This window comes from Pan paniscus, chromosome 19 (genome assembly GCF_029289425.2).
Source record: "Pan paniscus chromosome 19, NHGRI_mPanPan1-v2.0_pri, whole genome shotgun sequence".
Taxonomy (NCBI): domain Eukaryota; kingdom Metazoa; phylum Chordata; class Mammalia; order Primates; family Hominidae; genus Pan; species Pan paniscus.
The window spans coordinates 20,106,078-20,131,289 of record NC_073268.2 but is presented as its reverse complement, the minus strand read 5'-3'; the positions used below and the strand labels follow the sequence as shown (position 1 = coordinate 20,131,289).

At 44.9% G+C, this 25,212-nt stretch overlaps 1 protein-coding gene across 7 annotated transcripts in view; it reads left to right on the top strand.

Annotated features, from left to right (window-relative positions):
* The first annotated feature begins 4,484 nt into the window (after nucleotides 1-4,484).
* The window catches only part of DBF4B (DBF4B-CDC7 kinase regulatory subunit), a 44,185-nt gene continuing 23,457 nt past the window's right edge, over nucleotides 4,485-25,212 (top strand). For 3 of the 7 annotated variants that reach the window (XM_063598988.1, XM_055101995.2, XM_008954550.4), the window contains exons 1-3: nucleotides 4,485-4,731; nucleotides 5,196-5,258; nucleotides 18,884-19,026. In XM_063598988.1, the coding sequence (XP_063455058.1) occupies nucleotides 4,713-4,731; nucleotides 5,196-5,258; nucleotides 18,884-19,026 (225 nt within the window). In that variant the 5' untranslated portion in view covers nucleotides 4,485-4,712. Of the gene's footprint in view, nucleotides 4,732-5,193; nucleotides 5,259-15,775; nucleotides 15,817-15,909; nucleotides 16,104-18,883; nucleotides 19,027-25,212 lie in introns of those variants that run through there. The other 4 variants (XM_063598986.1, XM_034941686.3, XM_034941683.3 and 1 more) reach the window with 4 other exon arrangements.

Genomic DNA, 25,212 nt, shown 5'->3' with positions numbered 1-25,212 from the left:
GCTGTATAGTATCCCATGGTGTATATGTACCATATTTACTTTATCCAATCCACCATTCACGGGGTACCTAGGTTGTTTCTATGTCTTTGCTACTGTGAATAGTGTGGTAATAAACATAGTGCAGGTGTCCTTTTGGTAGAATGGTTTATTTTCCTTTGGGTATATACCAAGTAATGGGATTGCTGGGTCACATAATAGTTCTATTTTTAGTTCTTTGAGAAATCACACTGCTTTCCACAGGGGCTGAACTAATTTACATTCTCACCAACAGTATATAAGCATTACCTTTTCTCCATAGACTGGCCAACATTTATTATCTTTTGGCTTTTTAATAGTAGCCATTCTGACTGGTATGAGATGGTATCTCATTGTGGTTTTAATTTACATTTCTCTGATGATCAATGATATTAAGCATTTTTTCATGTTTGTTGCCACTTGTATGTCTTTTTTTAAGAAATGTCTGCTCATGTTTTTGCCTTTTTTTTTTTTTTTTTGAGACAAGGTCTTGGTCTGTCGTTCAGGCTGGAGTGCAGTTGCATGATCTTGGCTCACTGCAGACTTGACCTTCTGGCCCAGGTGATCCTCCTACCTCAGCCTCCCAAGTAGCTGGGGCTGCAGGCATATGCCACCACGCCTAGCTAATTTAAAAAAAATTTTATATAGATGGGCCTCCCTATTTTGCCCAGGCTGACCTTGAACTCCTGAGCTCAAGTAAAGCCTCCTACCTTGGCCTCCCAAAGTGTTGAGATTACAGGCATGAGCCCCTGCATCTGGCCTTTGCCCACTTTTTAATTAGGTTTTTTTGTTGTCGTTGATTTATTTAAGTTCCTTATAGATTCTGGATATTAGTCCTTTGTCAGATGCATAGTTTGCAAATATGTTCTCCCATTCTGTAGGTTGTTTACTTCATTGATAGTTTCTTTTGCTGTGCTTTGGAAGCTCTTTAGTTTAATTAGGTGCCAGTTGTCAATTTTTTTTTTTTTTTTTTTTTGTCGTAATTGCTTTTGAGGACTCAGGCTGATATCCAGACAGTATTTCCTAGGTTTTGTTCCAGAATTTTTAGTTTGATGTCTTACATTTAAGTCTTTCATCCACCTTGAGTTAATTTTTGTATATGGTAAGAGGTAGGGGTCCAGTTTCATTCTTCTGCATATGGCTAACCAGTTTTCCCAGCATCATTTATTGAACAGGGAGTCCTTTCCCCATTACTCATAGGTGTACAGCTTTATTTTTGGGTTCTTTATTCTGTTCCATTGGTCTATGTGTCTATTTTTATGCCACTACCATGCTGTTTTGGTTATTGTAGCCTTGTTTAGTTTGAAGTCAGGTAATGTAATGCCTCTGGCTTTGTTCTTTTAGCTTAGGATTGCTTTGGCAATTCAGGCTCTTTTTTTCATTCTATATGCATTTTAGAATAGTTTTTTTTCTGATTCTGTGAAAAATTACATTGGTAATTTGATAGGAATAGCACTGAATCTGTAGATTGCTTTGGGCAGTATGGACATTCTAATGATATTGACTCTTCCAATCCATGATCATGGAATGTTTTTCTATTCGTTTGTGTCTTTTATTATTTCTTTCAGCAGCAGTGTTTTATAGTTCTTGTAGAGATCTTTCACCTCCTTGGTGAGATGTATTCCTAGGGATTGTTTTGTGTGTGTGGCTCTTTTTTTTTTAATGAGACAGAGTCTCGTTCTGTTGCCCAGGCTGGAGTGCAGTGGGGTGATCTCGTCTTACTGCAAGCTCTGCCTCCCGGGTTCATGCCATTCTCCTGCCTCAGCCTCCCAAGTAACTGGGACTACAGGCACCCGCCACCACACCCAGCTAATTTTTTGTATTTTTAGTAGAGACGGGGTTTCACCATGTTAGCCAGGATGGTCTCGATCTCCTGACCTCGTGATCTGCCCGCCTCGGCCTCCCAAAGTACTGGGATTACAGATGTGAGCCACCATGCCCGGCTGGCGCTTTTTTTTTTTTTTTTTTTTTTTTTGACAGAGTCTCGTCACCCAGGCTGGAATGCAGTGGTGTGAGCTTGGCTCACTGCAATCTTCGCCTCCTGGGCTCAAGTGATCCTTGTGCCTCAGCCACCTGAATAGCTGGGATTACAGTTGCACACCATCACTCCAGGCTAATTTTTGTATTTTTAGTGGAGATGGGGTTTCACCATGTTGGCCAGGCTGGTCTCGAACTCCTGGCCTCAAGTGATCCACCCTCCTCAGCCTCCCAAAGTGCTGGGATTACAGGTGTGAGCCAACACGCCCAACCTGTGTGTGTGGCTGTTGTACATGAGATCACATTCTTGATTTGGCTCTCAGCTTGAACGTTATTGGTGTATGGAAATGCTACTGATTTTTGTGTGTTGACTTTTTTTTAATCCTAAAATTTTATTAAAGTAATTTATTGGGTCTAGGAGCCTTTTGGTGGAGTCCTCATGGTTTTCTAGCTATAGAATCATATCATCAGTAAGCAGAGATAATTTGATTTTCTCTTTACCTATTTGGATGCCTTTTGTTTCTTTTTCTTGCTGATTGCTCTGGCTAGGATTCCCTAAATACATTTATATTTTAAAGTATTTTCATTTTTTGGAGTTGCATAGTGTTGCACAGTATGACTACACCATAATTTATTTAACCTACTGCCCGTTATTAATCAATATTTTCGTTGCTTTTGATCTTTTGGTATTGCAAACAATGCTGAGGCAGATACCTTTATTATACAAATTCTGTCACACATGTGAAAAAAGAACATGCTGAACCATCTTGCCTCTTAAAGTTTCTGCTTGGAAGTGATGTCACTTTTTTCTTTTTTCATGAGCCAAAGCAAGTCATATGGCCAAGGCTTCGTTCGTTCATCAGGGCTGAGATGTATAAGCTTCCTCAGGGAGGAGTCCCACTGGAAGAGATACCAAGTTTATGTACTGTATATACCTCTACCAGTGTTTTAAAAATATCACCCTGGGCCAGGCGCGGTGGCTCACACCTGTAATCTCAGCAGTTTGGGAGGCCGCGGCAGATGAATCACCTGAGGTCAGGAGTTCGAGACCAGCCTGGCCAACCTGGTGAAACCCCGACTCTACTAAAATACAAAAATTAGCCGGGCATGGTGGCAGGCACCTGTAATCCCAGCTACTCGGGAGGCTGAGGCAGGAGAATGGCCTGAACCCGGGAGGCAAAGGTTGCAGTGAGCCAAGATTGCGCCACTGCACTCCAGCCTGGGCGACAGAGCGAGACTCCCTCTCAATAAAAAAATAAATAAATATAAAAACTATCACTCTGGTTGCTGAATGGAGAATGGATTATATTGGGGAGAGATAGGAAGCTACTCGGGAGTAGAAGTGAAGAATTGACCGCAGTACTTTAGGCAAGAAATGATAGCAGCTTGAACTAGGGTGGTGGTGGTCTCATTCCAGATGTACTTTGGAGGCAGTTCGTAGGATTTTTTCTTGGAGTGGGGATGGGCACAAGGGAAAGTACTGAAAGACAACTTCTAGGTTTTTGGTTTGAGCAACTGGGTGAATGATTGTGACATTTGAGTAAACAGTAACATTTTACTGAGAGGGGAAGACCTGGGGGGAGAACAGGTGGTTTTTTGACAGGGGCAGCGAAACAAATGTTCTGTTTTGAATGTGTTCAGCCTGAGGTGCCTATTAGACATCCAAGTTGAAATAGCCAGTAGGCACTTGAATATGTGAGTCAGGAGATCAGACAGGTCAGAGCTACAGAAAATCTGAAGGTGTGGCAGAGCTGAATTGTAAAGCTGTGGAGCTGGATGAGATCTCCTAGGGAGATAAGGGAGAGGGATAAGGGCTAAAGCGTTGGCATACTCCAAAATATATAGGTGAACAGTGGCTTTGGATCCAGCAAAGGGGACTGAGGAGGAACCATTGAGATAGGGAAAAAAACGGTAGAGTGCTGAGTCATGGAAGCAAAAAGAAGAAAGTATTTCAAAGAAGGAATAGTCCATCTATAAGTTGGATATGATAAGGATAGTATTTCAGACTGTGGAAATCACAGTTGACCTGGATAAGTACAGTTTTAGTGGGGAGGTCCCCAGCTCTCCACTGAATGATCTCTTATTAGATCAAATTTGATCTCTAATTAGCAGTCTAATTAGATGGGTTGAAGAAAAGATGGGAAGTGAGGGATAAAGATACGTCTTTTGAGAAGTTTTGTTGTGCAGGTAATAATTGAAGAACGGGAGGGGGACAAAAATGTGAAGATGAAATGATGTGTAAGTGAAATCTTTATGTAAACTGCAAATGCTCTGCAAGTGTTAGGCTTATTTTGTTATTTAGTATTCAAACTTCTAGGAATTTCAATGCAGCTCAGTGTGAAGAATCACTAAAAAGCGACCACTAGTCCTCAACTTGAGGGCCATTAAGGGGCAAAGCCGTCTAGCCAGTGAAGAGCCAAGAAATGAAGAGACGGTTTGAGAAGACGTAGGCGGTGGGGGAACGGAAAGAGGAATCGCGAAACTAATATTGTCCTTCCAAGGACACCGTAGGGCGGATCTCGCAGCTACGGCCTTCTTTTAGGGGTGGAGCCGGCAGTAAATTTAAACTGCAGCCGCGGCCGAAAACGCCAAGAGATTGATGCTGTAGCTGCCCTGAGATAACCAGGACTGTGGAATCGGGAAGAGCTCATGGAGCTCGCGAATGTAATACGGAGGCCTCTGAGGAAGGAGTACGGAGGCCGAGAAGGAGCCGGCATTTGATGAGCGAACCGGGAAAGGGTACGGATGCCGGGAAGGGGAGAAAGAAAGGCGGAAGGGGTCGTTAATAGCTGAGGCGAGGTGCGGGGTCGTGGAGGGGGCTTAGGAATTGACCAGCGGGTAGGTGCCGAAGCTGAGGAGGGTATAGGGGCCGGGAAGGAGCCACAGGAGTTGAGGGGACCGAGGAATGAAGGTGGCAGAGGAACGTAGGGGACAACAGCCTGGAGGGATGTATGGAGATTGAGATGGACAGGAGGTGGCCAAGAGGTCACGGCCGTTGACTGAACGGAGTCTGAAAGGAGGCGGAGGGCATGAGGGGCAAGAGCCTGGCGGGAGTCGCGGGATGTAGGTCGGAATGGAGTTGAGTCTTGCTGTTCCCAGGAGTCGCGTTTCTGTGCGCGTTTTGGGAGACAGTAGTGGGCGGGAGGCATGGAAGTTCCAAGGGTTGGTGAAGATGGTTGAGTTGCTGTTATGTCCTTTCTCAGGAGACGATTGCTTCGAGCTGGAGAGTTCCATGGCTGAGAGTAGGCTCCGGGCCCCGGACCTAGGTGGGTAACAGGACAGAACTAGGGACGTGAGGTGAAAATTGCCCCAGGGTCTCTTGGAGAAGACCGAAAAATGTTCGCCCTGTTGGAGTTTTCGATCACTCAGTGTTTTTATGTACTTATTTATTCATTTTATTTATTTATTGGGATGGGGTCTTGCTGTGTTGGCCAAGCTGGTCTCAAACTCCTGGCCTCAAGCAGTCCTCCTGCCTAGGCCTCCCAAAATGCTGGGATTACAGGTGTGAGCCACTTCACCCGGCCCACTTAGTGGTTTTATGTGTTTGTGTGTATGGACGCAGCATCATAGACCGTTTTGGGATTCATGATAAAGGTCAAGTAAGAGTCATATTATGAACAAGATTAACAGACAGATGTGGAGTCAGGATAGAGTGACTTATTAAATATATAAATTATTACATTCATAGTTGTTTACAATAAAATCCTTAAGTTAAACACTGCTACCTAATTAGGTAAGTATTTTAGCACATGGCACTTCCCTCCGTACTGCCCCTTTAGTTAATACCATCTAGTTGGCCGGGCGCGGCTGCTCACGCCTGTAATCCCAGCACTTTGGGAGGCCAAGGCGGGCGGATCACGAGGTCAGGAGATTGAGACCATCCTGGCTAACACAGTGAAACCCCATCTCTACTAAAAATACAAAAAATTAGGCGGGCGTGGTGAGGCGTGCCTGTAGTCCCAGCTACTCAGGAGGCTGAGGCAGGAAAATTGCTTGAACCCAGGAGGCGGAGGTTGCAGCGAGCCGAGATTGCACCACTGCACTCCAACCTGGGCGACCGAGCGAGACTCCGTCTCAAAAAAAAGAAAAAAAAATACCGTCTAGTTTACTTCTGGATTGTTAACAGATATGCCATCGGCTTGTTGCCTTTTAAACAGTAATCCACTTCATTTACTGAGTTATTCATTCTTCCCATCTCTTGTTGCTTTTTTTTCCCCTTCTGTTTCTCTGGAGAACTTCAAGAGTGTTTTCAAAAGGATGCTTTGTGTGATAAACTAAGAATATATTTATTTCAGCCTTGTAGTAAAATTTAAGTCAATTTTTTTCCTTCAACACATTGAAAAATTACAGTATTTTCTCCTTGTTTTCTTCAGCATTTCTTTTTTATTCTTGCTGCTTTGTAAGTGACCTCCTTTTCTCATTAGATGTTTTAGATTATGTGAACCTGTGGATTATATTGATGAAAGAAAAAAATGTTTTATTTTATTTATTTTGAGGTCTTGCACCCAGGCTGGAGTGCAGTGGAGCAATCATGGCTCACTGCAGGTTCGGCCTCACCGGAATCAAGTGATCCTCCCACCTCAGACTCCCAGGTAGCTGGGACTGCAGGCACTCACCACCACGCCCAACTAATTTTTTTGTTGTTTGTTTTGTAGAGACGAGGTTTTGCCATGTTGCCCAGGCCGGTCTTCAACTCCTGGGCTCAAGCAATCACCCTCCTCAGCTTCCCAAAGTGTTGGGATTACAGGAGGGAGCCACTGCACCCAGCCCAATATTTTAGATTATACATTTTTATATTTGTTCTTAAAATTTACTATAAGATGATAATGTGTGGATTTTAGAGGGTTTTTATTTTCGTTTTTATTCCAGTTTGATTTTTTTTTTTTTTTTTTTTTGAGACAGAGTCTCGCTTTGTCGCCCAGGCTGGAGTGCAGTGGCACCATCTCGGCTCACTGCAACCTCTGCCTCCAGAATTCAAGCAATTCTTTTGCCTCAGTCTCCTGAGTAGCTGGGATTACAGGAGCACGCCACCATGCCCGGCTAATTTTTGTATTTTCACTAGAAACAGCGTTCCACCATGTTGGTCGGGCTAGTCTTGAACTCCCGACCTCATGATCCACCTGCTTCAGCCTCCCAAAGTACTGGGATTATAGGCGTGAGCCACCACACCTGGCCTCCAGTTTGATTCTTTAAATTTTTTTAAATTATTATTTTATTTTAGAGACAAGAACTTGCTCTGTTACCCAGGCTAGAGTACAGTGGCACAATCATAGCTCACTGCAGCCTCAAAGCCCTGGGTGCAAGCAATTCTCCTGCCTCAGTCTCCCAATCTCCTGCCTCAGTCTCCCAAGTAGCTATGTCTACAGGTGCATGTCTCCACACCTGGCTTCCTGTTTGATTCTTGACATAGCTTAAAAGGCAGGCCATGTGTGGTGGCTCACACTTGTAATCCCAGCACTTTGGGAGGCCAAGGCAGGTGGATCACCTGAGATCAGGAGTTCAAGACCAGCCTGGCCAACGTGGTGAAACCCTGTCTCTACTAAAAATACAAAAAACAGCCGGGCGTGGTAGTTGACACCTGTAATCCCAGCACTTTGGGAGGCCAAGGCAGGGGGATCACGAGGTCAGGAGATTGAAACCATGGTGAAACCCCATCTCTACTAAAAATACAAAAAACTAGCCGGGCATGGTGGCAGGCACCTGTAGTCCCAGCTACTCGGGAGGCTGAGGCAGGAGAATGGCGTGAACCCGGGAGGCGGAGCTTGCAGTGAGCAAAATTGCACCACTGCACTCCAGCCTGGGCGACAGAGCAAGACTGTCTCAAAAAAAAAAAAATTAGCTGGCGTGGTGGCAGGCTCCTATAATCCCAGCTACTTGGGAGGCTGAATCAGGAGAATTGCTTGAACCCAGGAGGTGGAGGTTGCAGTGAGCCGAGACTGCGCCATTGCACTCCAGCCTGGGCAACAAGAATGAAACTCCATCTCAAAAAAGAAAAAAAAAAAAAGCCAAAGTTTCTCACAAAAAACAGGAGGCATGAGAGTTAATCCCCTTTCAGGCTGTCTGATTCCCACTTCCTAAGAAACAGCCATTTACAGCTTTTAACTATTTCTTCTAGAAGTTACCACCTTATTTCTGTAATAATATGCTCATACTGTTTTAATTGTTTTCCATTTTGAATTATGTCTTCTTTTTTTTTTTTTTTTTTTGAGACAGTCTCACTCTGTCATCAGGCTGGAGTGCAGTGGCACAGTCTCGGCTCACTGCAACCTCTGCCTCCTAGGTTCAAGCGATTCTCCTGCCTCAGCCTCCCAAGTAGCTGGGACTACAGGCACATGCCACGATGACTGGCTAATTTTTTGTCTTTTTAGTAGAGATGGGGTTTCACTGTGTTAGCTAGGATGGTCTTGATCTCCTGGCCTCGTGATCCACCCGTCTCAGCCTCCCAAAGTGCTGGGATTACAGGCATGAGCCACCACGCCCAGCCCAATTTTTTGTATTTTTAGTAGAGATGGGGTTTTACCATGTTAGCCAGGATGGTCTCGATTGCCTGACCTCACGATCTGCCCTCCTCAGCCTCCCAAAGTGCTGGGATTACAGGTGTGAGCCACCACACCCGGCCTGTCTTCTTTTTTTTTAATAGAGATGGGGTCTCACTGTGTTGCCCAGGCTGGTCTTGAACTCTTGGGCTCAAGTGATCTGCCCACCTCGGCCTCCCAAAGTGATGGAATTACAGGCATGAGCCACCATGCCCAGTCAATTTTGAATTATATCTATTGACTGTCTTCTATGGACAATAAAGATTTTTTCTGTCCTACCACTTCTCTGCACCACACACAAACGCACATGCATTTCCCACCTTTCCTTTTATCTCCCCAGTATATATGTAGTAATTTTGATTTAGTCATTTGTATTGACTTTTTTTTTTTTTTTTTGAGACAGAGTCTTGCTCTGTCGCCCAGGCTGGAGTGCAGTGGCGTGATCTGGGCTCACTACAAGCTCCACCTCCTGGGTTCATGCCATTCTTCTGCCTCAGCCTCTGGAGTCGCTGGGACTACAGGCGCCCATGACCAGGCCCGGCTAATTTTTTGTTTTTTTTTAGTAGAGATGGGGTTTCACTGTGTTAGCCTGTATGGTCTTGATCTCCTGACCTCGTGATCCACCTGCCTCCGCCTCCCAAAGTGCTGGGATTACAGGTGTGAGCCGTCGCGCCCCGCCGACATTATTTTCATTATGTAAACATTATTCGGCCAGGCGCGGTGGCTCACACCTGTAATCCCAGCAATTTGGGAGGCTGAGGCAGGTGGATTACCTGAGGTTAGGAGTTTGAGACCAGCCTGGCCAACATGGTGAAACCCTGTCTCTACTAAAAATACAAAAATCAATAGGATGTCGTGCACGCTTGTAATCCCAGCTACTTGGGAGACTGAGGCAGGAGAATCACTTGAACCCGGGAGGCAGAGGTGTAGTGAGCCGAGATCATGCCACTGCACCCCAGCTTGGGCGACAGAGAAAGATTCCGTCTCAAAAAAACAAACAAACAAAACGTTATTCATCACTGAGCTATATAATAAGCTAGGAGATTTTCTTTGTTTTTTATGTATGGATCACTAATTCAGGTCCAAACTCTTCACCAGAGTATGGGCCTTCTCTCAATACTTTCAAGCTCATCAGAGGATCTGTCAATTTGTCTTGGAGACATAGCGTTTTAGTACTCCAGTCTGGCCTGGCTGTGTACTAGGCCTATTGCACTGATTTCATCCTCCGATCTCCCCTCATTATTCTGTGGAATTCTTTTTGCCTCTTTCCTGTGTTGGATCTCCTGTATTTTAAATTCTATATTTTTTACACCATGGAATACTACTCAGCCATAAAAAGGAACAAAATAATGTCTTCTGCAGCAACTTGGATGGAGCTGGAGGCCATTACTGTAAGTGAAGTAACTCAGGAATGGAAAACCAAATACCATTTAGTTTTCACTTGTAAGTGGGAGCTAAGCTGTGAGGATGCAAAGACATGCAAAGTCATATAATGGACTTTGGGGATTTGATGAGGGGGAAGGTTAGGAGAGGGGTGAGGGATAAAAGATTACATATTGGGTACAGTGTACATTGCTTGGGTGACAGGTGCACTAAAATCTCATAATTCACTGTAGAACTCATCCAGGTAACCAAAAACTACCTGTACCCCAGAAGCTATTGAAATAAATAATAATTTTGAAAATGAAGTATAAGTTTGGGGAGCCCCACAGCAATATTTGGCTTTCCTGAAATTCTGTATAAATTTAGACAAGACTATCTCAACATTTATCCATCTATATGCCAATGTGGTAACAGTCTCTGTATGTTTTTTGTGTTTGTTTTTAACTTTCACTAAACAAGTAAGAGGTATCCTTCATTCCATTTCTACCCCTTACTAACAGTATGATCTTGGACATACAAGATTTCTCTGTGCCTCAGTTTCCTTATCTGTAAAACAGGTATAATAATTTTATCTTCTTTATAGACCTGTTGAGAATGTATTGTGCATAGCGATATATATTTGCTATTTCTATTGCTATTATTGTCAAAAATTATTAAATTTTGATTTTTTTGTAGAAGTGGAGTCTCACTTTGTTGCCCAGGCTGGTCTTGAAGTCCTGAGCTCAAGTGATCCTCCCACCTTAATCTCCCAAAGTGCTGGGATTACAGATGTGAGCTACCATGCCCAGCTTATTATTATTATTTTTTTTAATGGGCAGCCTCCAAACCAGAATAGGTTCAGAGAGGCTCCCATAGGAAGGCTTTTACATTAGCTGGTCTCCAGTATTGGCTACAATGTAAGTCAAATCCTGTCTTTCTCTTCAGTATTCTGAAATTCCATGACAGTGTGTCTTGATGTGGGACTTTTTTCATTTATGGAGCAGGTACCTTTCAATCTGTAACATCATTTTCTTTAGTTCTGGGAAATTTTTAGCATTATTTCTATAATATTTCTCCCTTCTATTTTCTCTTTTCTGTTTCTGGAACTTTTATTGTTTGGATATTAGATCTCATAGATTCTTCCTTTGATTTTCTTGCGGATTTTTGTTTGTTTGTTTTTGAGACGAAGTTTTGCTCTTGTTGCCCAGGCTGGAATGCAATGGTGCAATCTCAGCTCACTGCAACCTCTGACTCCCAAGTTCAAGCGATTCTCCAGTCTCAGCCTCCTAAGTAGCTGGGATTACAGGCATCCGCCACCTGGCTAATTTTTGTATTTTTAGTAGAAATGGGGTTTCACCATGTTAGCCAGGCTGGTCTCAAACTCCTGACCTCAGGTGATCCACCCATCTCAGCCTCCCAAAGTGCTGGGATTACAGGTGTGAGCCACCACACCCGGCCGGTTTTCTTGTTTTTCTCTCCCATTTTGCATCTGTCTTTCATTCTGTTCTCTAGAAAATTTCCACAACTTAATCTCCAATTTTGGTTGAATTTTTAATTTCTATAACATTTATAAATTTCCAAGAGCTTTTTCTTTTCTGTGTGTTTCTTTTCTTACAGTGTCTTGTTGTGCTTAATGGATATAATGTATTCCCTTTCCTCTCCCTGGTTGTTAATTGTACTGTTTTTGTTTCTTTTTAGTTTTCTTCTGCTTCCTACATTATGTCTATTTCCTCTTCTTTTTTCTGTTTGTTAGCCTAATTTCTTTCTTTCTTTTTTTTTTTTTTTTTTTTGAGGCAGAGTCTTGCTCTGTCTCCCAGGCTGGAGTGCAATGGCGCGATCTCAGCTCACTGCAACCTCCCCCTCCCAGGTTCAAGCAATTCTCTTGCCTCAGCTTCCCAAGTAGCTAGGACCACAGGTGCATGCCACCACACCTGGCTAATTGTTTGTATTTTTGGTAGAGACGGGGTTTCACCATGTTGGCCAGGCTGGTCTTAAACTCCCGATCTGAGGTAATCCACCCGCCTCGGCCTCCCAAAGTGCTGGGATTACAAACGTGAGCCACCACACCCAGTCTAGCCTAATTTCTTGTTAGAAACTTCCTTTAAATGTCTGATGATCTTTGTTTACCTATTCATATTTAAGAGTGAGGAGAAGGGGTTGTCAACTTGATAGACTTCATTGTAAGCTGGGACCTGGCAATTTTGTGGGGGAGGGACCTCAATTGTCACTAGTTTGTATGTTTTTGTCTTGAGCTAGTCAGTTCCCTAGAGAAGAGTCCTCCAAACCTCTCTCTGGTAAGTATAAGCTTGTCAGCATTCTGGGAGCTCACTGGGGCAACAGATCTGTAGGTCTTACTGTTCAGTATACAGATATTCTTTTGATCCCCTATGTTTTCACTGGGGCTTTATCTTTGCTTTCACCTGTGCCCAATGTTCCTCTAGTCCAGGGATTTTTTCAGCCCCAAGACTATTGAGATTTTGAGCCAAGTAATTCTTTGTTTTCTGAGGTTGTCCTGTGCTTTGTAAGATACTAAGTGGCATCCCTGGCCTCCACCCGCTAGATGCCAGGAGCACACCCACTTCCCAGTTGTGCCAGCCAAAAACATTTCCAGAGGTTGCTAAGTATCCCCTGAGGGGAAAAATCTCCCCAGTTAAGAACCACGGCTCTAGTCTTCTGCTGGGGTGGGAGAGGGTTCTGAGAGTCTATTCCTTTTAAAGTCTTTAAAATAATTGGTATTTTAGCCTACTGTTTCATTCTAGCATTCCACTCTGTATGGTCCCTCTGATTGGGCCTTTCAGCTCTAATCAGCTTGCTTCTTGTTGGCTTAGGATTTAGCCTTCTCTTATCTCCTGTCTGTTTTTCACTCACCCATCTAATTTCCAGCGTCCAACATTTTGTAGCATCTCTTGCCTGTTGTCTTCTTGCCAGTTTCTTTATCTATTTTTATTCTTTTTCTGTCACTTTAGTGAGATTTGGAGAGAGAACAGAAGTTCTTGTATTCATCTTCCACATTTATTCAGAAGCCTGGATCATTATTTCTTCAAATATTTTCTTCTCTCCATTGTTTTTCCCCCTTTGCAACTCTTCTGGTGTTGTTGACATTTCTATCCCTATCCTCTGCATTTCTTAAATTCTCTGATGTCCATTTATTTATCTCTTTGTGATACCTTCTGAAAGAGTTACTCAACCTAATTTACCAGCTCACACTGTTCTATTTAGCTCATCTATTGATGTGGATAGATCTTTTCGTTTTTAATTTTAAAATAATTTCACAGTTATAAAAAAATTTCAAAAATAGTCAAAGGTTCCTACTCTTTACCCAGCTTCCCCAAATATTAACATCTATGTAATAATAGTACAATTTTAAAAATCCAGGCCAGGCGTGGTGGCTCACGCCTGTAATCCCAGCACTTTGGGAGGCCAAGGCAGGGGAATCATTTGAAGCTAGGATTTCGAGACCAGCCTGGCCAATATGGTGAAACCCTGTCTCTACTAAAAATACAAAAAAATTAGCTGGATGTAGTGGCAGGCACCTGTAATCCCAGCTACTTGGAAGGCTGAGGCAGGAGAATCACTTGAATCCGGGAGGCAGAGGTTGGACTGAGCCGAGATCGTGCCACTGCACTCTAGCCTGGGTACAAAGCAAGACCTGGTCTCAAAAAAAAAAAAAAAAAATCCAAGGGGCTAGGCGTGTTGGCTCATGCTTGTAATCCCAGCACTTTGGGAGGCTGAGGTGAGAAGATCACTTGAGCCCAGGAGTTCAAGTCCAGAATGGGCAACATAGTGAGATCTTGTCTCTACAGAAAATCAAAAAAATTCGCCAGGTATGGTGGTGCGTGACATGGTGGTGCATGTGATCCCAGCTACTCAGGAGGCTCGGGGAGGATCCCTTGAGCCCAGGAGGTCAAGGCTGCAGTGAGCCATGATCACACCGCTGCACTCTAGCCTGAGTGACAGAGTGAGATCCTGTCTCAAAAAAAAGAAAGAAAAGAAAATCCGGAAATTAATATTGATATTATTAACTAATCTATAGATCTCATTCACATTTTACCAATTATCCCCCAATGTTCTTGTCCTGGTTTAAGATTACATGTTGCAGCTGGGCACGATGGCTCATGCCTGTAATCCCGGCACTTTGGGAGGCCGAGGCGGGCGGTTCATGAGTTCAAGAGATCAAGACCATCCTGGCCAACATGGCCGTCTCTACTAAAAATACAAAAATTAGCTGGGCATGGTGGTGTGCGCCTGTAGTCCCAGCTACTTGGGAGGCTGAGGCAGGAGAATCGCTTGAACCTGGGAGGCAGAGGTTGCAGTGAGCCGAGATTGCACCACTGCACTCCAGCCTGGACAACAGAGCAAGACTCTATCTCAAAAAAAAAAAAAAAAAGGTTACACATTGCTTTTAATTATATCTCGTTAGTCTCCTCCTGAGAGGAGGTCCTCATTCTTTCTTTGTCTTTGATGACCTCAGTACTTTTGAAGTCACCTCTAAATTTGGGTTTGTTTGGTACGTCCACATGATTGAATTCAGCTAAAGCATTTTTGGCACAGAAGTGATGTTATCCCCTCTCCAGTATGTTATCAGGAGGCACATGATGAAGATAAGATAAATCTCATTAACTTTGATCCCTTGATTAAAAGTGGTGTCTGCTAGGTTTTTCCACTGAGAAGTTACTGTTTTGCCTTCTGTAATTAATAACTATCTTACAGGAAGATACTTTGAGACTGTGCAAATACTGAAATTTAAATTGTTTTTCTTTTAGAGCTGGCTTTGGTGCCGCATGCCTGTAATCCCAGCTACTCAAGGCTCAGGCAGAAGAATCACTTCAACCCGGGAGACAGAGGTTGTAGTGAGCCAAGATCGCGCCACTGCACTCCAGCCTGGGTGACAGAGTGAGATTCCGTCTCAAAATAAATAAATTTTTTTTTTTTTTTTTGAGACGGAGTCTTGTTCTGTTGCCAGACTAGAGTGCAGTGGCGCGATCTTGGCTCACTGAAACCTCCAACTCCCTGGCTTAAGCATTTCTCCTGCCTCAGCCTCCCAAGTAGCTGGGATTACAGGCACGTGCCACCATGCCCAGCTAATTTTTGTATTTTTAGTAGAGACAGGGTTTCACCATGTTGGCCAGGATGGTCTTGATCTCCTGACCTCATTGTCCATCCGCCTCGGCCTCCCAAAGTGCTAGGATTAGAAGCATGAGCCACCACGCCTGTCCTATTTTTTTTTTCTTAACAGCTTTTTTGAGTTATAGTTCACACACCACACAATTCATCCATATAAAGCGTACAATTCAGTGACTTAGTATGTTCACAGAATTGGGCAACCATCACCACAGTCAATTTAGAGCACTTTTCTCCCTCCAAAAAAGAATACCCATTAGCAGCCACTCCCAAATTTCTCCTGACTCCCCAGCCCTAGTCATCTGCTAATGTACTTTCTGTTTCTATAAATTTGCCTCTTCTGGACATTTCATATAAATAGAGTCATAAAATATGTAGTCTTTTGTGACTGATTTCTTTCACTTAGCATAATGCTTTTGCAGTTTATCCATGTGGTGCCATGTGTCAGTACATCATTCCTTTTCATTGTTGAGTAGTGTTCCATTATATGGATATACCACATTTTGTTTATCCATTCATCAGATGGACATATGAGTTTCCACTTTTTTTTTAAGAGACACAAACAAAATGTTATCAGTTATTAGGTTCTTAAGAAATTCAGAACAACAGTTTGTGAGGATAAATTCCATTCGTTAGGGCAAACACAGATCACAGGTAGCCCTGGAGCTGAGGAAAGCTTTGATTTTTTTGTAAAACGTGAGTCCACAGCTTTCTGATAAGTCTTGCGCTGCTCTGTAATCTATTTCTCTTTTTCTGTGTCAAAGGTCTCACCTTCCTGGTGTTTAGGCTTCCACACCTTCTTAAAGTAAGCACCAGTAAGACGTTTTGCAATTTTTACATTGCTGCTACCAATTTTGGTTGAGGTAGCAATGACGAATTTCTGGTGTGTTCTTCGTAGAGGAACTTGATTGAGGACCAGAGGTCCAGTCCCAAGACCAGCTGCTTCAGGAAAACCACCCTCGCCTCTGTGGCGCCCAGTGGTGATGATCAGAATCGTCCTGGAGGTGATGCTGGATCGCAGTTTTCTCACATGCTGACTGAAGGGTTTCTTTTGCCATGGCTCAACAGCTTTAGAGGCACATCTTCAGTAGGGTAATATCTAGGCATTTTGTGAAGTTTAACCACCTGGGTACCACTGTTCTTGTCAACACCAACTGGTTTTGTAACAGTTGCAAGAAACTTCTTTTTCTTTTCAACCTTGGATTTAGCAGCTGAGTACTTCTTCCTGGACATGGTCTTTCTGGAATACATAGCAGATCGGGAATATCTGCAATTCCTCTGACAAGGACAGGATTGCGGCTGCAATGGGGCTTCCCTGTCTTGGATGTTTTAGCCTTGAGGTTGCCCCTTTTCACCTTGCCACCAGCATCAGCTTTCTTGGCCTTAGGTTTCTTCTCTTTAGTATCTGGCTTCTCAGCTTTCTCATCCATCATCTTGCAAGATGGGAAAGACTCCACTTTTTGGCTATATGATTAATATTGCTATAAGCATTCATTTACAAGTTTTCATGTGGCTGTGTTTTCATTTCTCAAGGATATACCTAGGAGTAAAATTGCTGGGTCATACGGTAACTCTGTGTTTAACCTTTTGAGAAACTAACACATGGTTTTCCAATGTGACTGCACGATTCCACATTCCCTCCAGAAGTATATGAGGGTTCCAGTTTCTCATATCCTCACCAACACTTGCTATTATCTGGCTTTTTTTTTTTTTAAGTCAATCTCGCTTGCTTTCCCAGGCTTGAATGCAGTAGTGTAATCTTAACTCTTAACTCACTGTAACCTCCACCTCCTGGGTTCAAACAATTCTCCTGCCTCAGCCTCCCGAGTAGCTGGGATTACAGGCGTGAACCACCACGCCCGGTTATTTTTTGTATTTTTAGTGGAGACGGGGTTTCACCATGTTGGCCAGGCTGGTCTCGAAGTCCTTATCTCAAGTGATCCACCTGCCTCAGCCTCCCAAAGTACTGGGATACAGGTGTGAAACACAGCACCTGGCCAAGATTTTAAAAATACTATGTTTTTCATGTCCATTATCTCCAACTAATTCTTTCCCCCCACCTTTTTTGAGACAGAATCTCCCTCTGTCACCCAGACTGGAGTGCAGTGGCGTGATCTCAGCTCACTGCAACATCTGCCTCCCGGGATCATGCAATTCTTGTGCCTCAGCCACCCAAGTAGCTGGGATTACAGGTGTGCACCACCATGCCCAGCTAATTTTTCTATTTTTAGTAGAGGCAGCGTTTTGCCATGTTGCCCAGGCTGGTCTCGAACTCCTGGCCTCAAGTAATGTGCCCACCTCGGCTTCCCAGAGTGCTGGGATTACAGGTATGAGCCACTGTGCCCGGCCTAATTCTTTTCTTTAACTGCTGTTCCTGCTTTATGTTTTCCTGTATCCTCCCTAGCCTTTTTGAGGATATTTATTATACTTCAATGGTTTTTCTTTTTCCTATCTGGTTCATTATTATGACAGATAGACAATCTATACCAGATAAAGTTTCTTTGGTAGTACTTGCTTTCTTCAGTTGCCTCATGTTTTCTTATACACAAATGTCCCTTTGGGACATTAGCCACTCTGATTGGTAATGTGCTGCTCGAAGGAAGATCAAAAGCTTATGCCCTATCTCGTGTGTCCCTCCGCTGAGTTTAGGGATTGGAGGTTGCATAGAAGAGGAAACAACCCAGGCCAGGCGTGGTGGCTCGCGCCTGTAATCCCAGCACTTTGGGAGGCCGAGGCGAGCAGATCACCTGAGGTCGGGAGTTTGCGACCAGCCTGACCAACACGGAGAAACCCTGACTCTACTAAAAATACAAAATTAGCCAGGCATGGTGGTGCATGCCTGTAATCCCAGCTACTGGGGAGGCTGAGGCAAGTGAATCGCTTAAACCTGGAAGAAGGAGGTTGCGATAAGCCGAGATTGTGCCATTGCACTCCAGCCTGGGCAACAAGAGCGAAACTCCGTTTCAAAAGGGAAAAAAAAAAAAAAGGAAACGACCCCACTATGGTGCAAAGCCCCTGGAATATGGGCTCATTCACTCTCCATTTGCAGCAGCATTCTGTGCTCTCCAACACACACACACACACACACTCTTTGTCTTGTTGTTTTTCAAGAGCTGTCTTTTTGAGTTATAATTTCCTAAGTTACCAAATGCAGAGGTTGGGAAGTAGGCCCATTCAGGAGCCAACAAGTTCACTGTCCCCTTACCCTACACACACACACACACACACACACACACACACACACACTCTTGTTGTTTTTCAAGAGCTGTCTTTTTGAGTTATAATTACCTAAGTTACCAAATGCAGAGGTTGGGAAGTAGGCCCATTCAGGAGCCAACAAGTTCACTGTCCCCTTTTCCTCTTATCTGTCTCGAATACACATGCATATTCGCCCTAAGCTAGGCGGCAACACTGCCATGATGTTACCCTGCTGACTCTGGTTAGGGGCTGGGCACTGGCAACAGGGCAGGCAGTGACTCACTCAGCACAGCTAGAAAGCATCCTCCTGCCTGGCACCCCCGTGTGAATCTCGGCCCTCTTTTCCCTAGCTTACTATTCACTGCAGCCCCCCAATGTCTGGTTTGGGGATCTGTCTAATTTCTTTTTACTTAAATGGCTTCCCTAGATTTAGATTCTAAGGAAGAAGTGAAGAAGTCAGCAAGCCTTGTTTGCTTATTATCTTGTTTGGAAGGTTCCAATTTCACCACATCTGAGCTTCTGAGGGTAGGGGCATTGGCTTCACAGCTGTCTGTGTGTGCCCAGGGTCTAGTCTGTGCTATTATAGCACACAGACTGAGCTGTCAGTGAGGGCCACCTGGCTTCAGGACTCTCTTTTCAAGCTTCTTACTTTGCTCCTCTTTATTGTTTTCTAGGAGTTTCCAGGTGTCTAGGAAAATGCCAGAAGAACTCACCAGGTGCCAGGAAGCATCCCTTTTCTGGAAAGTCCTTTTACTTGGATCTGCCTGCTGGCAAGAATCTCCAGTTTTTGACGGGGGCCATTCAGCAACTGGGTGGGGTAGGTAACCTGCTCTTCTCCTGTGATGCCATGTGCCTTTGCAGGCTTAGAGCAGGAGTTGGATGGGGATTATATCTGTGGTTTCCAAGTATTTTCTTTTTTGAGACAGAGTCTTGCTCTATAACCCAGGCTGGAGTGCAGTGGCGTGATCTCAGCTCACTGCAACCTCTGCCTCCCGGGTTCAAGCAATTCTCCTGCCTCAACCTCCCAGGTAGCTGAGATGACAGGCACACACCACCACGTCTGGCTAATTTTTTGTATTTTAGTAGAGATGGGGTTTCACCTTGTTGGCCAGGGTGGTCTTGAACTCCTGACCTCATGATCTGCCAACCTCGGCCTCCCAAAGTGCTGGGATTACAGGCATGAGCCACCACACCCAGCAGTTTCCAGGTATTTTCAGCGGTCTCACTACATTTCTGAAAGCAATTTTAAATATAAACCATTTTTTTGGCCAGGCGCAGTGGCTCACACCTGTAATCCCAGCACTTTGGGAGGCCAAGGCAGGTGGATTACTTGACGTCAGGAGTTAGGGACTACCCTGGCCTAAATGACGAAACCCTGTCTCTACTAAAAATAATGAAAATTAGCCAGGCATCATAGTGGGCGCCTATAGTCCCAGCTGCTCAGGAGGCTAAGGCAGGAGGATTGTTTGGACCTGGGAGGCGGAGTTTGCAATAAGCCGAGATTGTACCACTGCACTCCAGCCTGGGAGACAGAGCGAGACTCTGTATCAAAAAAAAATAATGATAAATAAATAACCTTCAAAAAATAAAGATAAATCTTTTTCCTTATTAGAAACTTAGGCTGGGCACAGTGGCTCATGACTGTCCTCCCAGCACTTCGGGAGGCTGAGGAGGACAGATCACTTGAGTCCAGGAGTTCAAGATCAGCCTGGCAACATGGCGAGAGCCCGTCTCTACAAAACATACAAAAAATTAAGCGGGTGTGGTGGTGCATGACTGTAGTTGGGAGGCTGAGGTAGGAGGATCACTTGAGCCCAAAAGGCGGAGGTTACAGTGAGCTGAAGTCGAGGTCTTGCACCACTGCACTCCAGCCTGGGCAACAGAGTGAGACCTTGTCTCAAAAAAAGGCTGGGTGCGGTGGCTCACACCTGTAATCCTAGCACTTTGGGAGGCCGAGCCAGGTGGATCACTTGAGCCCAGGAGTTTAGATCACCCTGGCCAACATGGCAAAACCCTGTCTCTACTAAAAATACAAAAATTAGCCAGGTACAGTGGCACATGCCTGTAGTCTCGGTTACTCAGTAGGCTGAGGCATGAGACTCGCTTGAGCCCCGGGAGGCAGTCCAGCCAGGGTGACACAGCATGACCCTGTCTCAAAAAAAAGAGAAACTTTTTTTTTTTTTTTTTCTGAGACAGTGTCTCGCTCTGTCACCCAGGCTGGAGTGCAGCGGCGCCATCTCAGCTCACTGAAAGCTCCACCTCGTGGGTTCATGCCATTCTCCTGCCTCAGCCTCCCAAGTAACTGGGACTACAGGCGCCTACCACCACGCCCGGCTAATTTTTTTTGTATTTTTAGTAGAGACGAGGTTTCACCGTGTTAGCCAGGATGGTCTTGATCTCCTGACCTCGTGATCCTCCCGCCTCGGCCTCCCAAAGTGCTGGGATTATAGGCATGAGCCACCGTGCCCAGCCAAAAAAAAGGAAACTTAATGGCCAGTTGTGGTGGCTCATACCTGTGATCTCAACACTTTGGGAGGCTGAGGTGGGAGGATTGCTGGAGTCCAGGAGTTTGAGACCAGCCTGGGCAACATAGTGAGACCTCATCTCTACGAAAAATAAAATTATAGCTGCCGGGCACGGTGGCTTACTCCTGTAATCCCGGCACTTTGGGAGGCCCAGGTGGGCAGATCACCTAAGGTCAGGAGTTTGAGACCAGCCTGACCAACATGGAGAAACCCTGTCTCTACTAAAAATACAAAATTAGCCGGGTGTGGCGGCACATGCCTGTAATCCCAACTATGCAGGAGGCTGAGGCAGGAGAATCACTTGAACTCAGGTGGCGGAGGCTGCGGTGAGTCGAGATCACGCCATTGCACTCCAGCCTGGGCAACAAGAGCGAGACTCCATCTCAAAAAAAAAAAAAAAAAATTAGCTGGGGGCAGTGGCACATGCCTATAGTCCAGCTACTCAGGAGGCTAAGCTGGGAGGATTATCTGAGCTCAGGAGTTTGAGGCTATAGTGAGCTATGATTGCACCACTACACTCCAGCCTGGATGACAGAGCAAGACCCTGTCTCAAAAATAATGTTAAAATAAATAAACATATTATCTGTTCACTCTAGAAATTTTAGAGAACATGGAACTACTCCAAGTGACAACCAGCATTTTTAATTATTTTTCTTTCCTCCCTTCCTCTCATAATGGCTTAATTTAGATATAATTCACATGTCATAAAATTCATCCATTTAAAGTACACAGCTCAGTGGTTTTTAGTATATTCACAGAAATGTGTAAGTTGTATGATCGCATAGTCAATTGTAGAACATTTTCATCACCCCAAAAAGGAAACCCTGTACCCATTATCAGTCACTCCCTATATGCTTGGGCAACTACCTATATCCTTGATACTCCTAGCCCTTGGTAATGCCCATCTACCTTCTGCCTCCATCCTGCCTTTGTTGTTTTTTTGTTTTGTTTTGTTTTGTTTTGTTTTTTTTGAGACGGAGTCTCGCTCTGTCGCCCAGGCTGGAGTGCAGTGGCGCGATCTCGGCTCACTGCAAGCTCCGCCTCCCGGGTTCACGCCATTCTCCTGCCTCAGCCTCCCGAGTAGCTGGGACTACAGGCGCCCACTACCACGCCCGGCTAATTTTTTGTATTTTTAGTAGAGACGGGGTTTCACTGTGTTAGCCAGGATGGTCTCGATCTCCTGACCTCGTGATCCGCCCGCCTCGGCCTCCCAAAGTGCTGGGATTACAGGCGTGAGCCACCGCGCCCGGCCAACTGCCTTTGTTTTTTTGTGCTTCTTTTTTTTTTTTTTTTTTTTTTTAAGAGGGGGCCACATTTAGTCACACAGGCTAGAATGCAGGAGTGCGGTCATGGCTCACTACAGCTTCAACCTCCCCAGACTCAGGTGATCCTCCCGCCTCAGTCTCCCTGTAGCTGGGACTACAGGTGCTCGCCACCATGCCCTGCTCATTTTTGTATTTTTTGTAGAGGCAGAGTGTCGCCATGTTGCCCCAGACCGGTCACGACCTCCCGGATTCAAGTAATCCTCCCACCTCAGCCTCCCAAAGTACTGGGATTACAGGCCTGAGCCACTGCTACTGGCCCTTTTTCTTTCTTTTTTTTGAGACGGAGTCTTGCTCTTGTTGCCCAGGCTGGAGTGCAATGGTGCGATCTCAGCTCACTGCAACCTCCACCTCCCGGGTTCAAGCAATTCTCCTGCCTCAGCCTCCCAAGTAGCTGCAATTACAGGCATGCACCTCCATGCCTGGCTAATTTTGTATTTTTAGTGGAGACGGGGTTTCTCCATGTTGGTTAGGCTGGTCTCGAACTTCTGACCTCAGGTGATCCACCCACCTCAGCCTCCCAAAGTGGTGGGATTACAGGTGTGAGCCATCGCACCCGGCCCTTTTTTATTTATTTATTTATTTATTTATTTATTTATTTTTGCCTTACCCAGTTGCCTGCAAGAGGGAGCTGAGGGCAGGGCTGGGAGGGGCAGGGCAATGCTTATTTTTTTTCTAGCTATGATCATGAGTACTTTTTTTTTTAATTTTAGAGACAGAGTCTCGCTATGTTGGTCAGGTTGGTCTTTTACTCTTGGCGTCAAGCAATCCCCCCACCTCAGCCTCCCAAAATGTTAGGATTACAGGCATGAGCCACAGCATCCAGCTGGTGTTAGTACATTTTTATTATCAATTTTTTACCCATAACCTTAAAGCGTTAGCACTTTTCTACCATTATTGCCCTTCATATGCATCATTTGCGGTGGGAATATAATATTCTTTTGAGTGGATTATTAATTTACTTAACTGTTGCTCTGTGGACATTTAGACTCTTAATAATTTTTAGCGTTTAGAAATAACACAGGTGAACAACTTTGAGTAAAAAGCATTTGCTATATTTGATTCCATTAAAATATTTTTAGGGGCTAGGCACGGTGGCTCACACTTGTAATCCCAGCACTTTGGGAGGCCGAGGCGGGCGGATCACTTGAGGCCAAGAGTTCAAGACCAGCCTGGCCAACATGGTGAAACACCATCTGTACTGAAAATACAACAATTAGCCGCGTGTGGTGGTATGCGCCTGTAATCCCAGCTACTCGGGAGGCTGAGGCAGGAGAATTGCTTGAAACCGGGAGGTGGAGGTTGCAGTGAGCCAAGATCGTGCCTCTGCACTCCAGCCTGGGCAACAAAGGAAGACTCCGTCTCAAAAAAAAAAAAAAAAACCATATATATATTTAGGCTAGGCTCAGTGGCTCACGCCTGTAATCCCACTTTGGGAGGCTGAGGTGGGCAGATCACCTGAGGTCAGGAGTTCTACACCAGCCTGGCCAACATGATGAAACCTTGTCTCTACTAAAAATATAAAAAAATTAGCAGGGCATGGTAGCACGCACTTGTAGTCCCAGCTACTCGGGAGGCTGAGGCACAACAATCGCTTGGACCCAGGAGGCAGAGGTTCTAGTGAGCCAAAGTTGTGCCATTGTACTCCAGCCTGGGCAACAGAGCAAGATTCTGTCTCAAAAAGAAAAAAAAAAGAAAACAGCATGATAGTGCTTGACCCAAAAGAGACTAATAACTGGGGAAACTGGATGAATAGGGCTTGGAATGGAGAGGCTCTTTGCTGTCAAACCCAGAAACTCAGGACTGCAGAAACTCAGTGGTGAGGATGGATAGAATGAGGATTATATAACCAAACTGGCCCATAATTACATTTTGAACTTTTAGTCCTTTCTGTCATTTAGCCTTTGCTATGTAAAACACCAACCCTACTTGGGCTTAAAGCAACAATTTATTTTCTATTTATTTATTTATTTTTAGACAAAGTTTCGCTCTTGATGCCCAGGCTGGAGTGCAATGGTGCGATCTTGGCTCACTGCAACCTTCGACTCCCAGGTGCAAGTGATTCTCCTTCCTCAGTCTCCAGAGTAGCTGGGTTTACAGGTGCCTGCCACCATGCCCGGCTAATTTTTTTTTTTTTTTTTTTTTTTTTTTTGTACTTTTAGTGAAGACGAAGTTTCACCATGTTGGCCAGGCTGGTCTCAAACTCCTGACCTCAGGTGATCCTCCTGCCTTGGCCTCCCAAAGTGCTAGGATTACAGGCATGAGCCACCACACCTGGCCAAAACAACAATTTATTATTTCTCATTATGCTGTGGGTTGGCTGGGTGGTTTATCTGGTGGTTTCAGCAGGGCTCACTCCTGAGGCTGGATTCAGCTGGATGGTCACCTGGGCTGGAAAGACCAAGATGGCCTCACTCACACATCTGGCACTCTGTGTCAGTTATCATAACTATATGCAATAAGCTAGACTAGCTGATTTAACATGGTGGTCTCAAGGCCACCTTCCCAGAAAGTGAGGCAGGAAGCTAAGGCCTCTGAGGCCTAGGCTCCAGAACTCACATCATAATTTCTACATGTTCTATTGGTCCAATCGAGTCAGATTGAAGGGCATAAAAAGGTAGGTCCCACCTCCTAATGGCAGGAAGAGCAAAGTCATATTGCAAAGGAGTGGGTATACTGGGATGGGAGGAGGAATATATGGTCATTAACAATCTCCTATATTTATATAGGATAATCATTGATTGCCCTACTCCTACCCTCTAGCATTTGCTTTTGCTGTATTAAAAAAGGTAGATGCAGCCAGGCACGGTGGCTCACACCTGTAATCCCAGCACTTTGGGAGTCCAGGGCGGGCAGATCACAAGGTTAAGAGATCGAGACCATCCTGGCCAACATGGTGAAACCCCATCTCTACTAAAATTACAAAAATTAGCTGGGCGTGGTGGCACGCGCCTGTAGTCTCAGCTATTCGGGAGGCTGAGGTAGGAGAATCGCTTGAACCTGGGAGGCGGAGGTTGCAGTGAGCTGAGATCGCATGACTGCACTCCAGTCTGGTGACGAAAAAAAGGTAGATGTGATCAGACACGGTGGCTCACACCTGTAATCCGAACACTTTGGGAGGCCAAGGTGGGCAGATCACTTGAGGTCAGGAGTTCC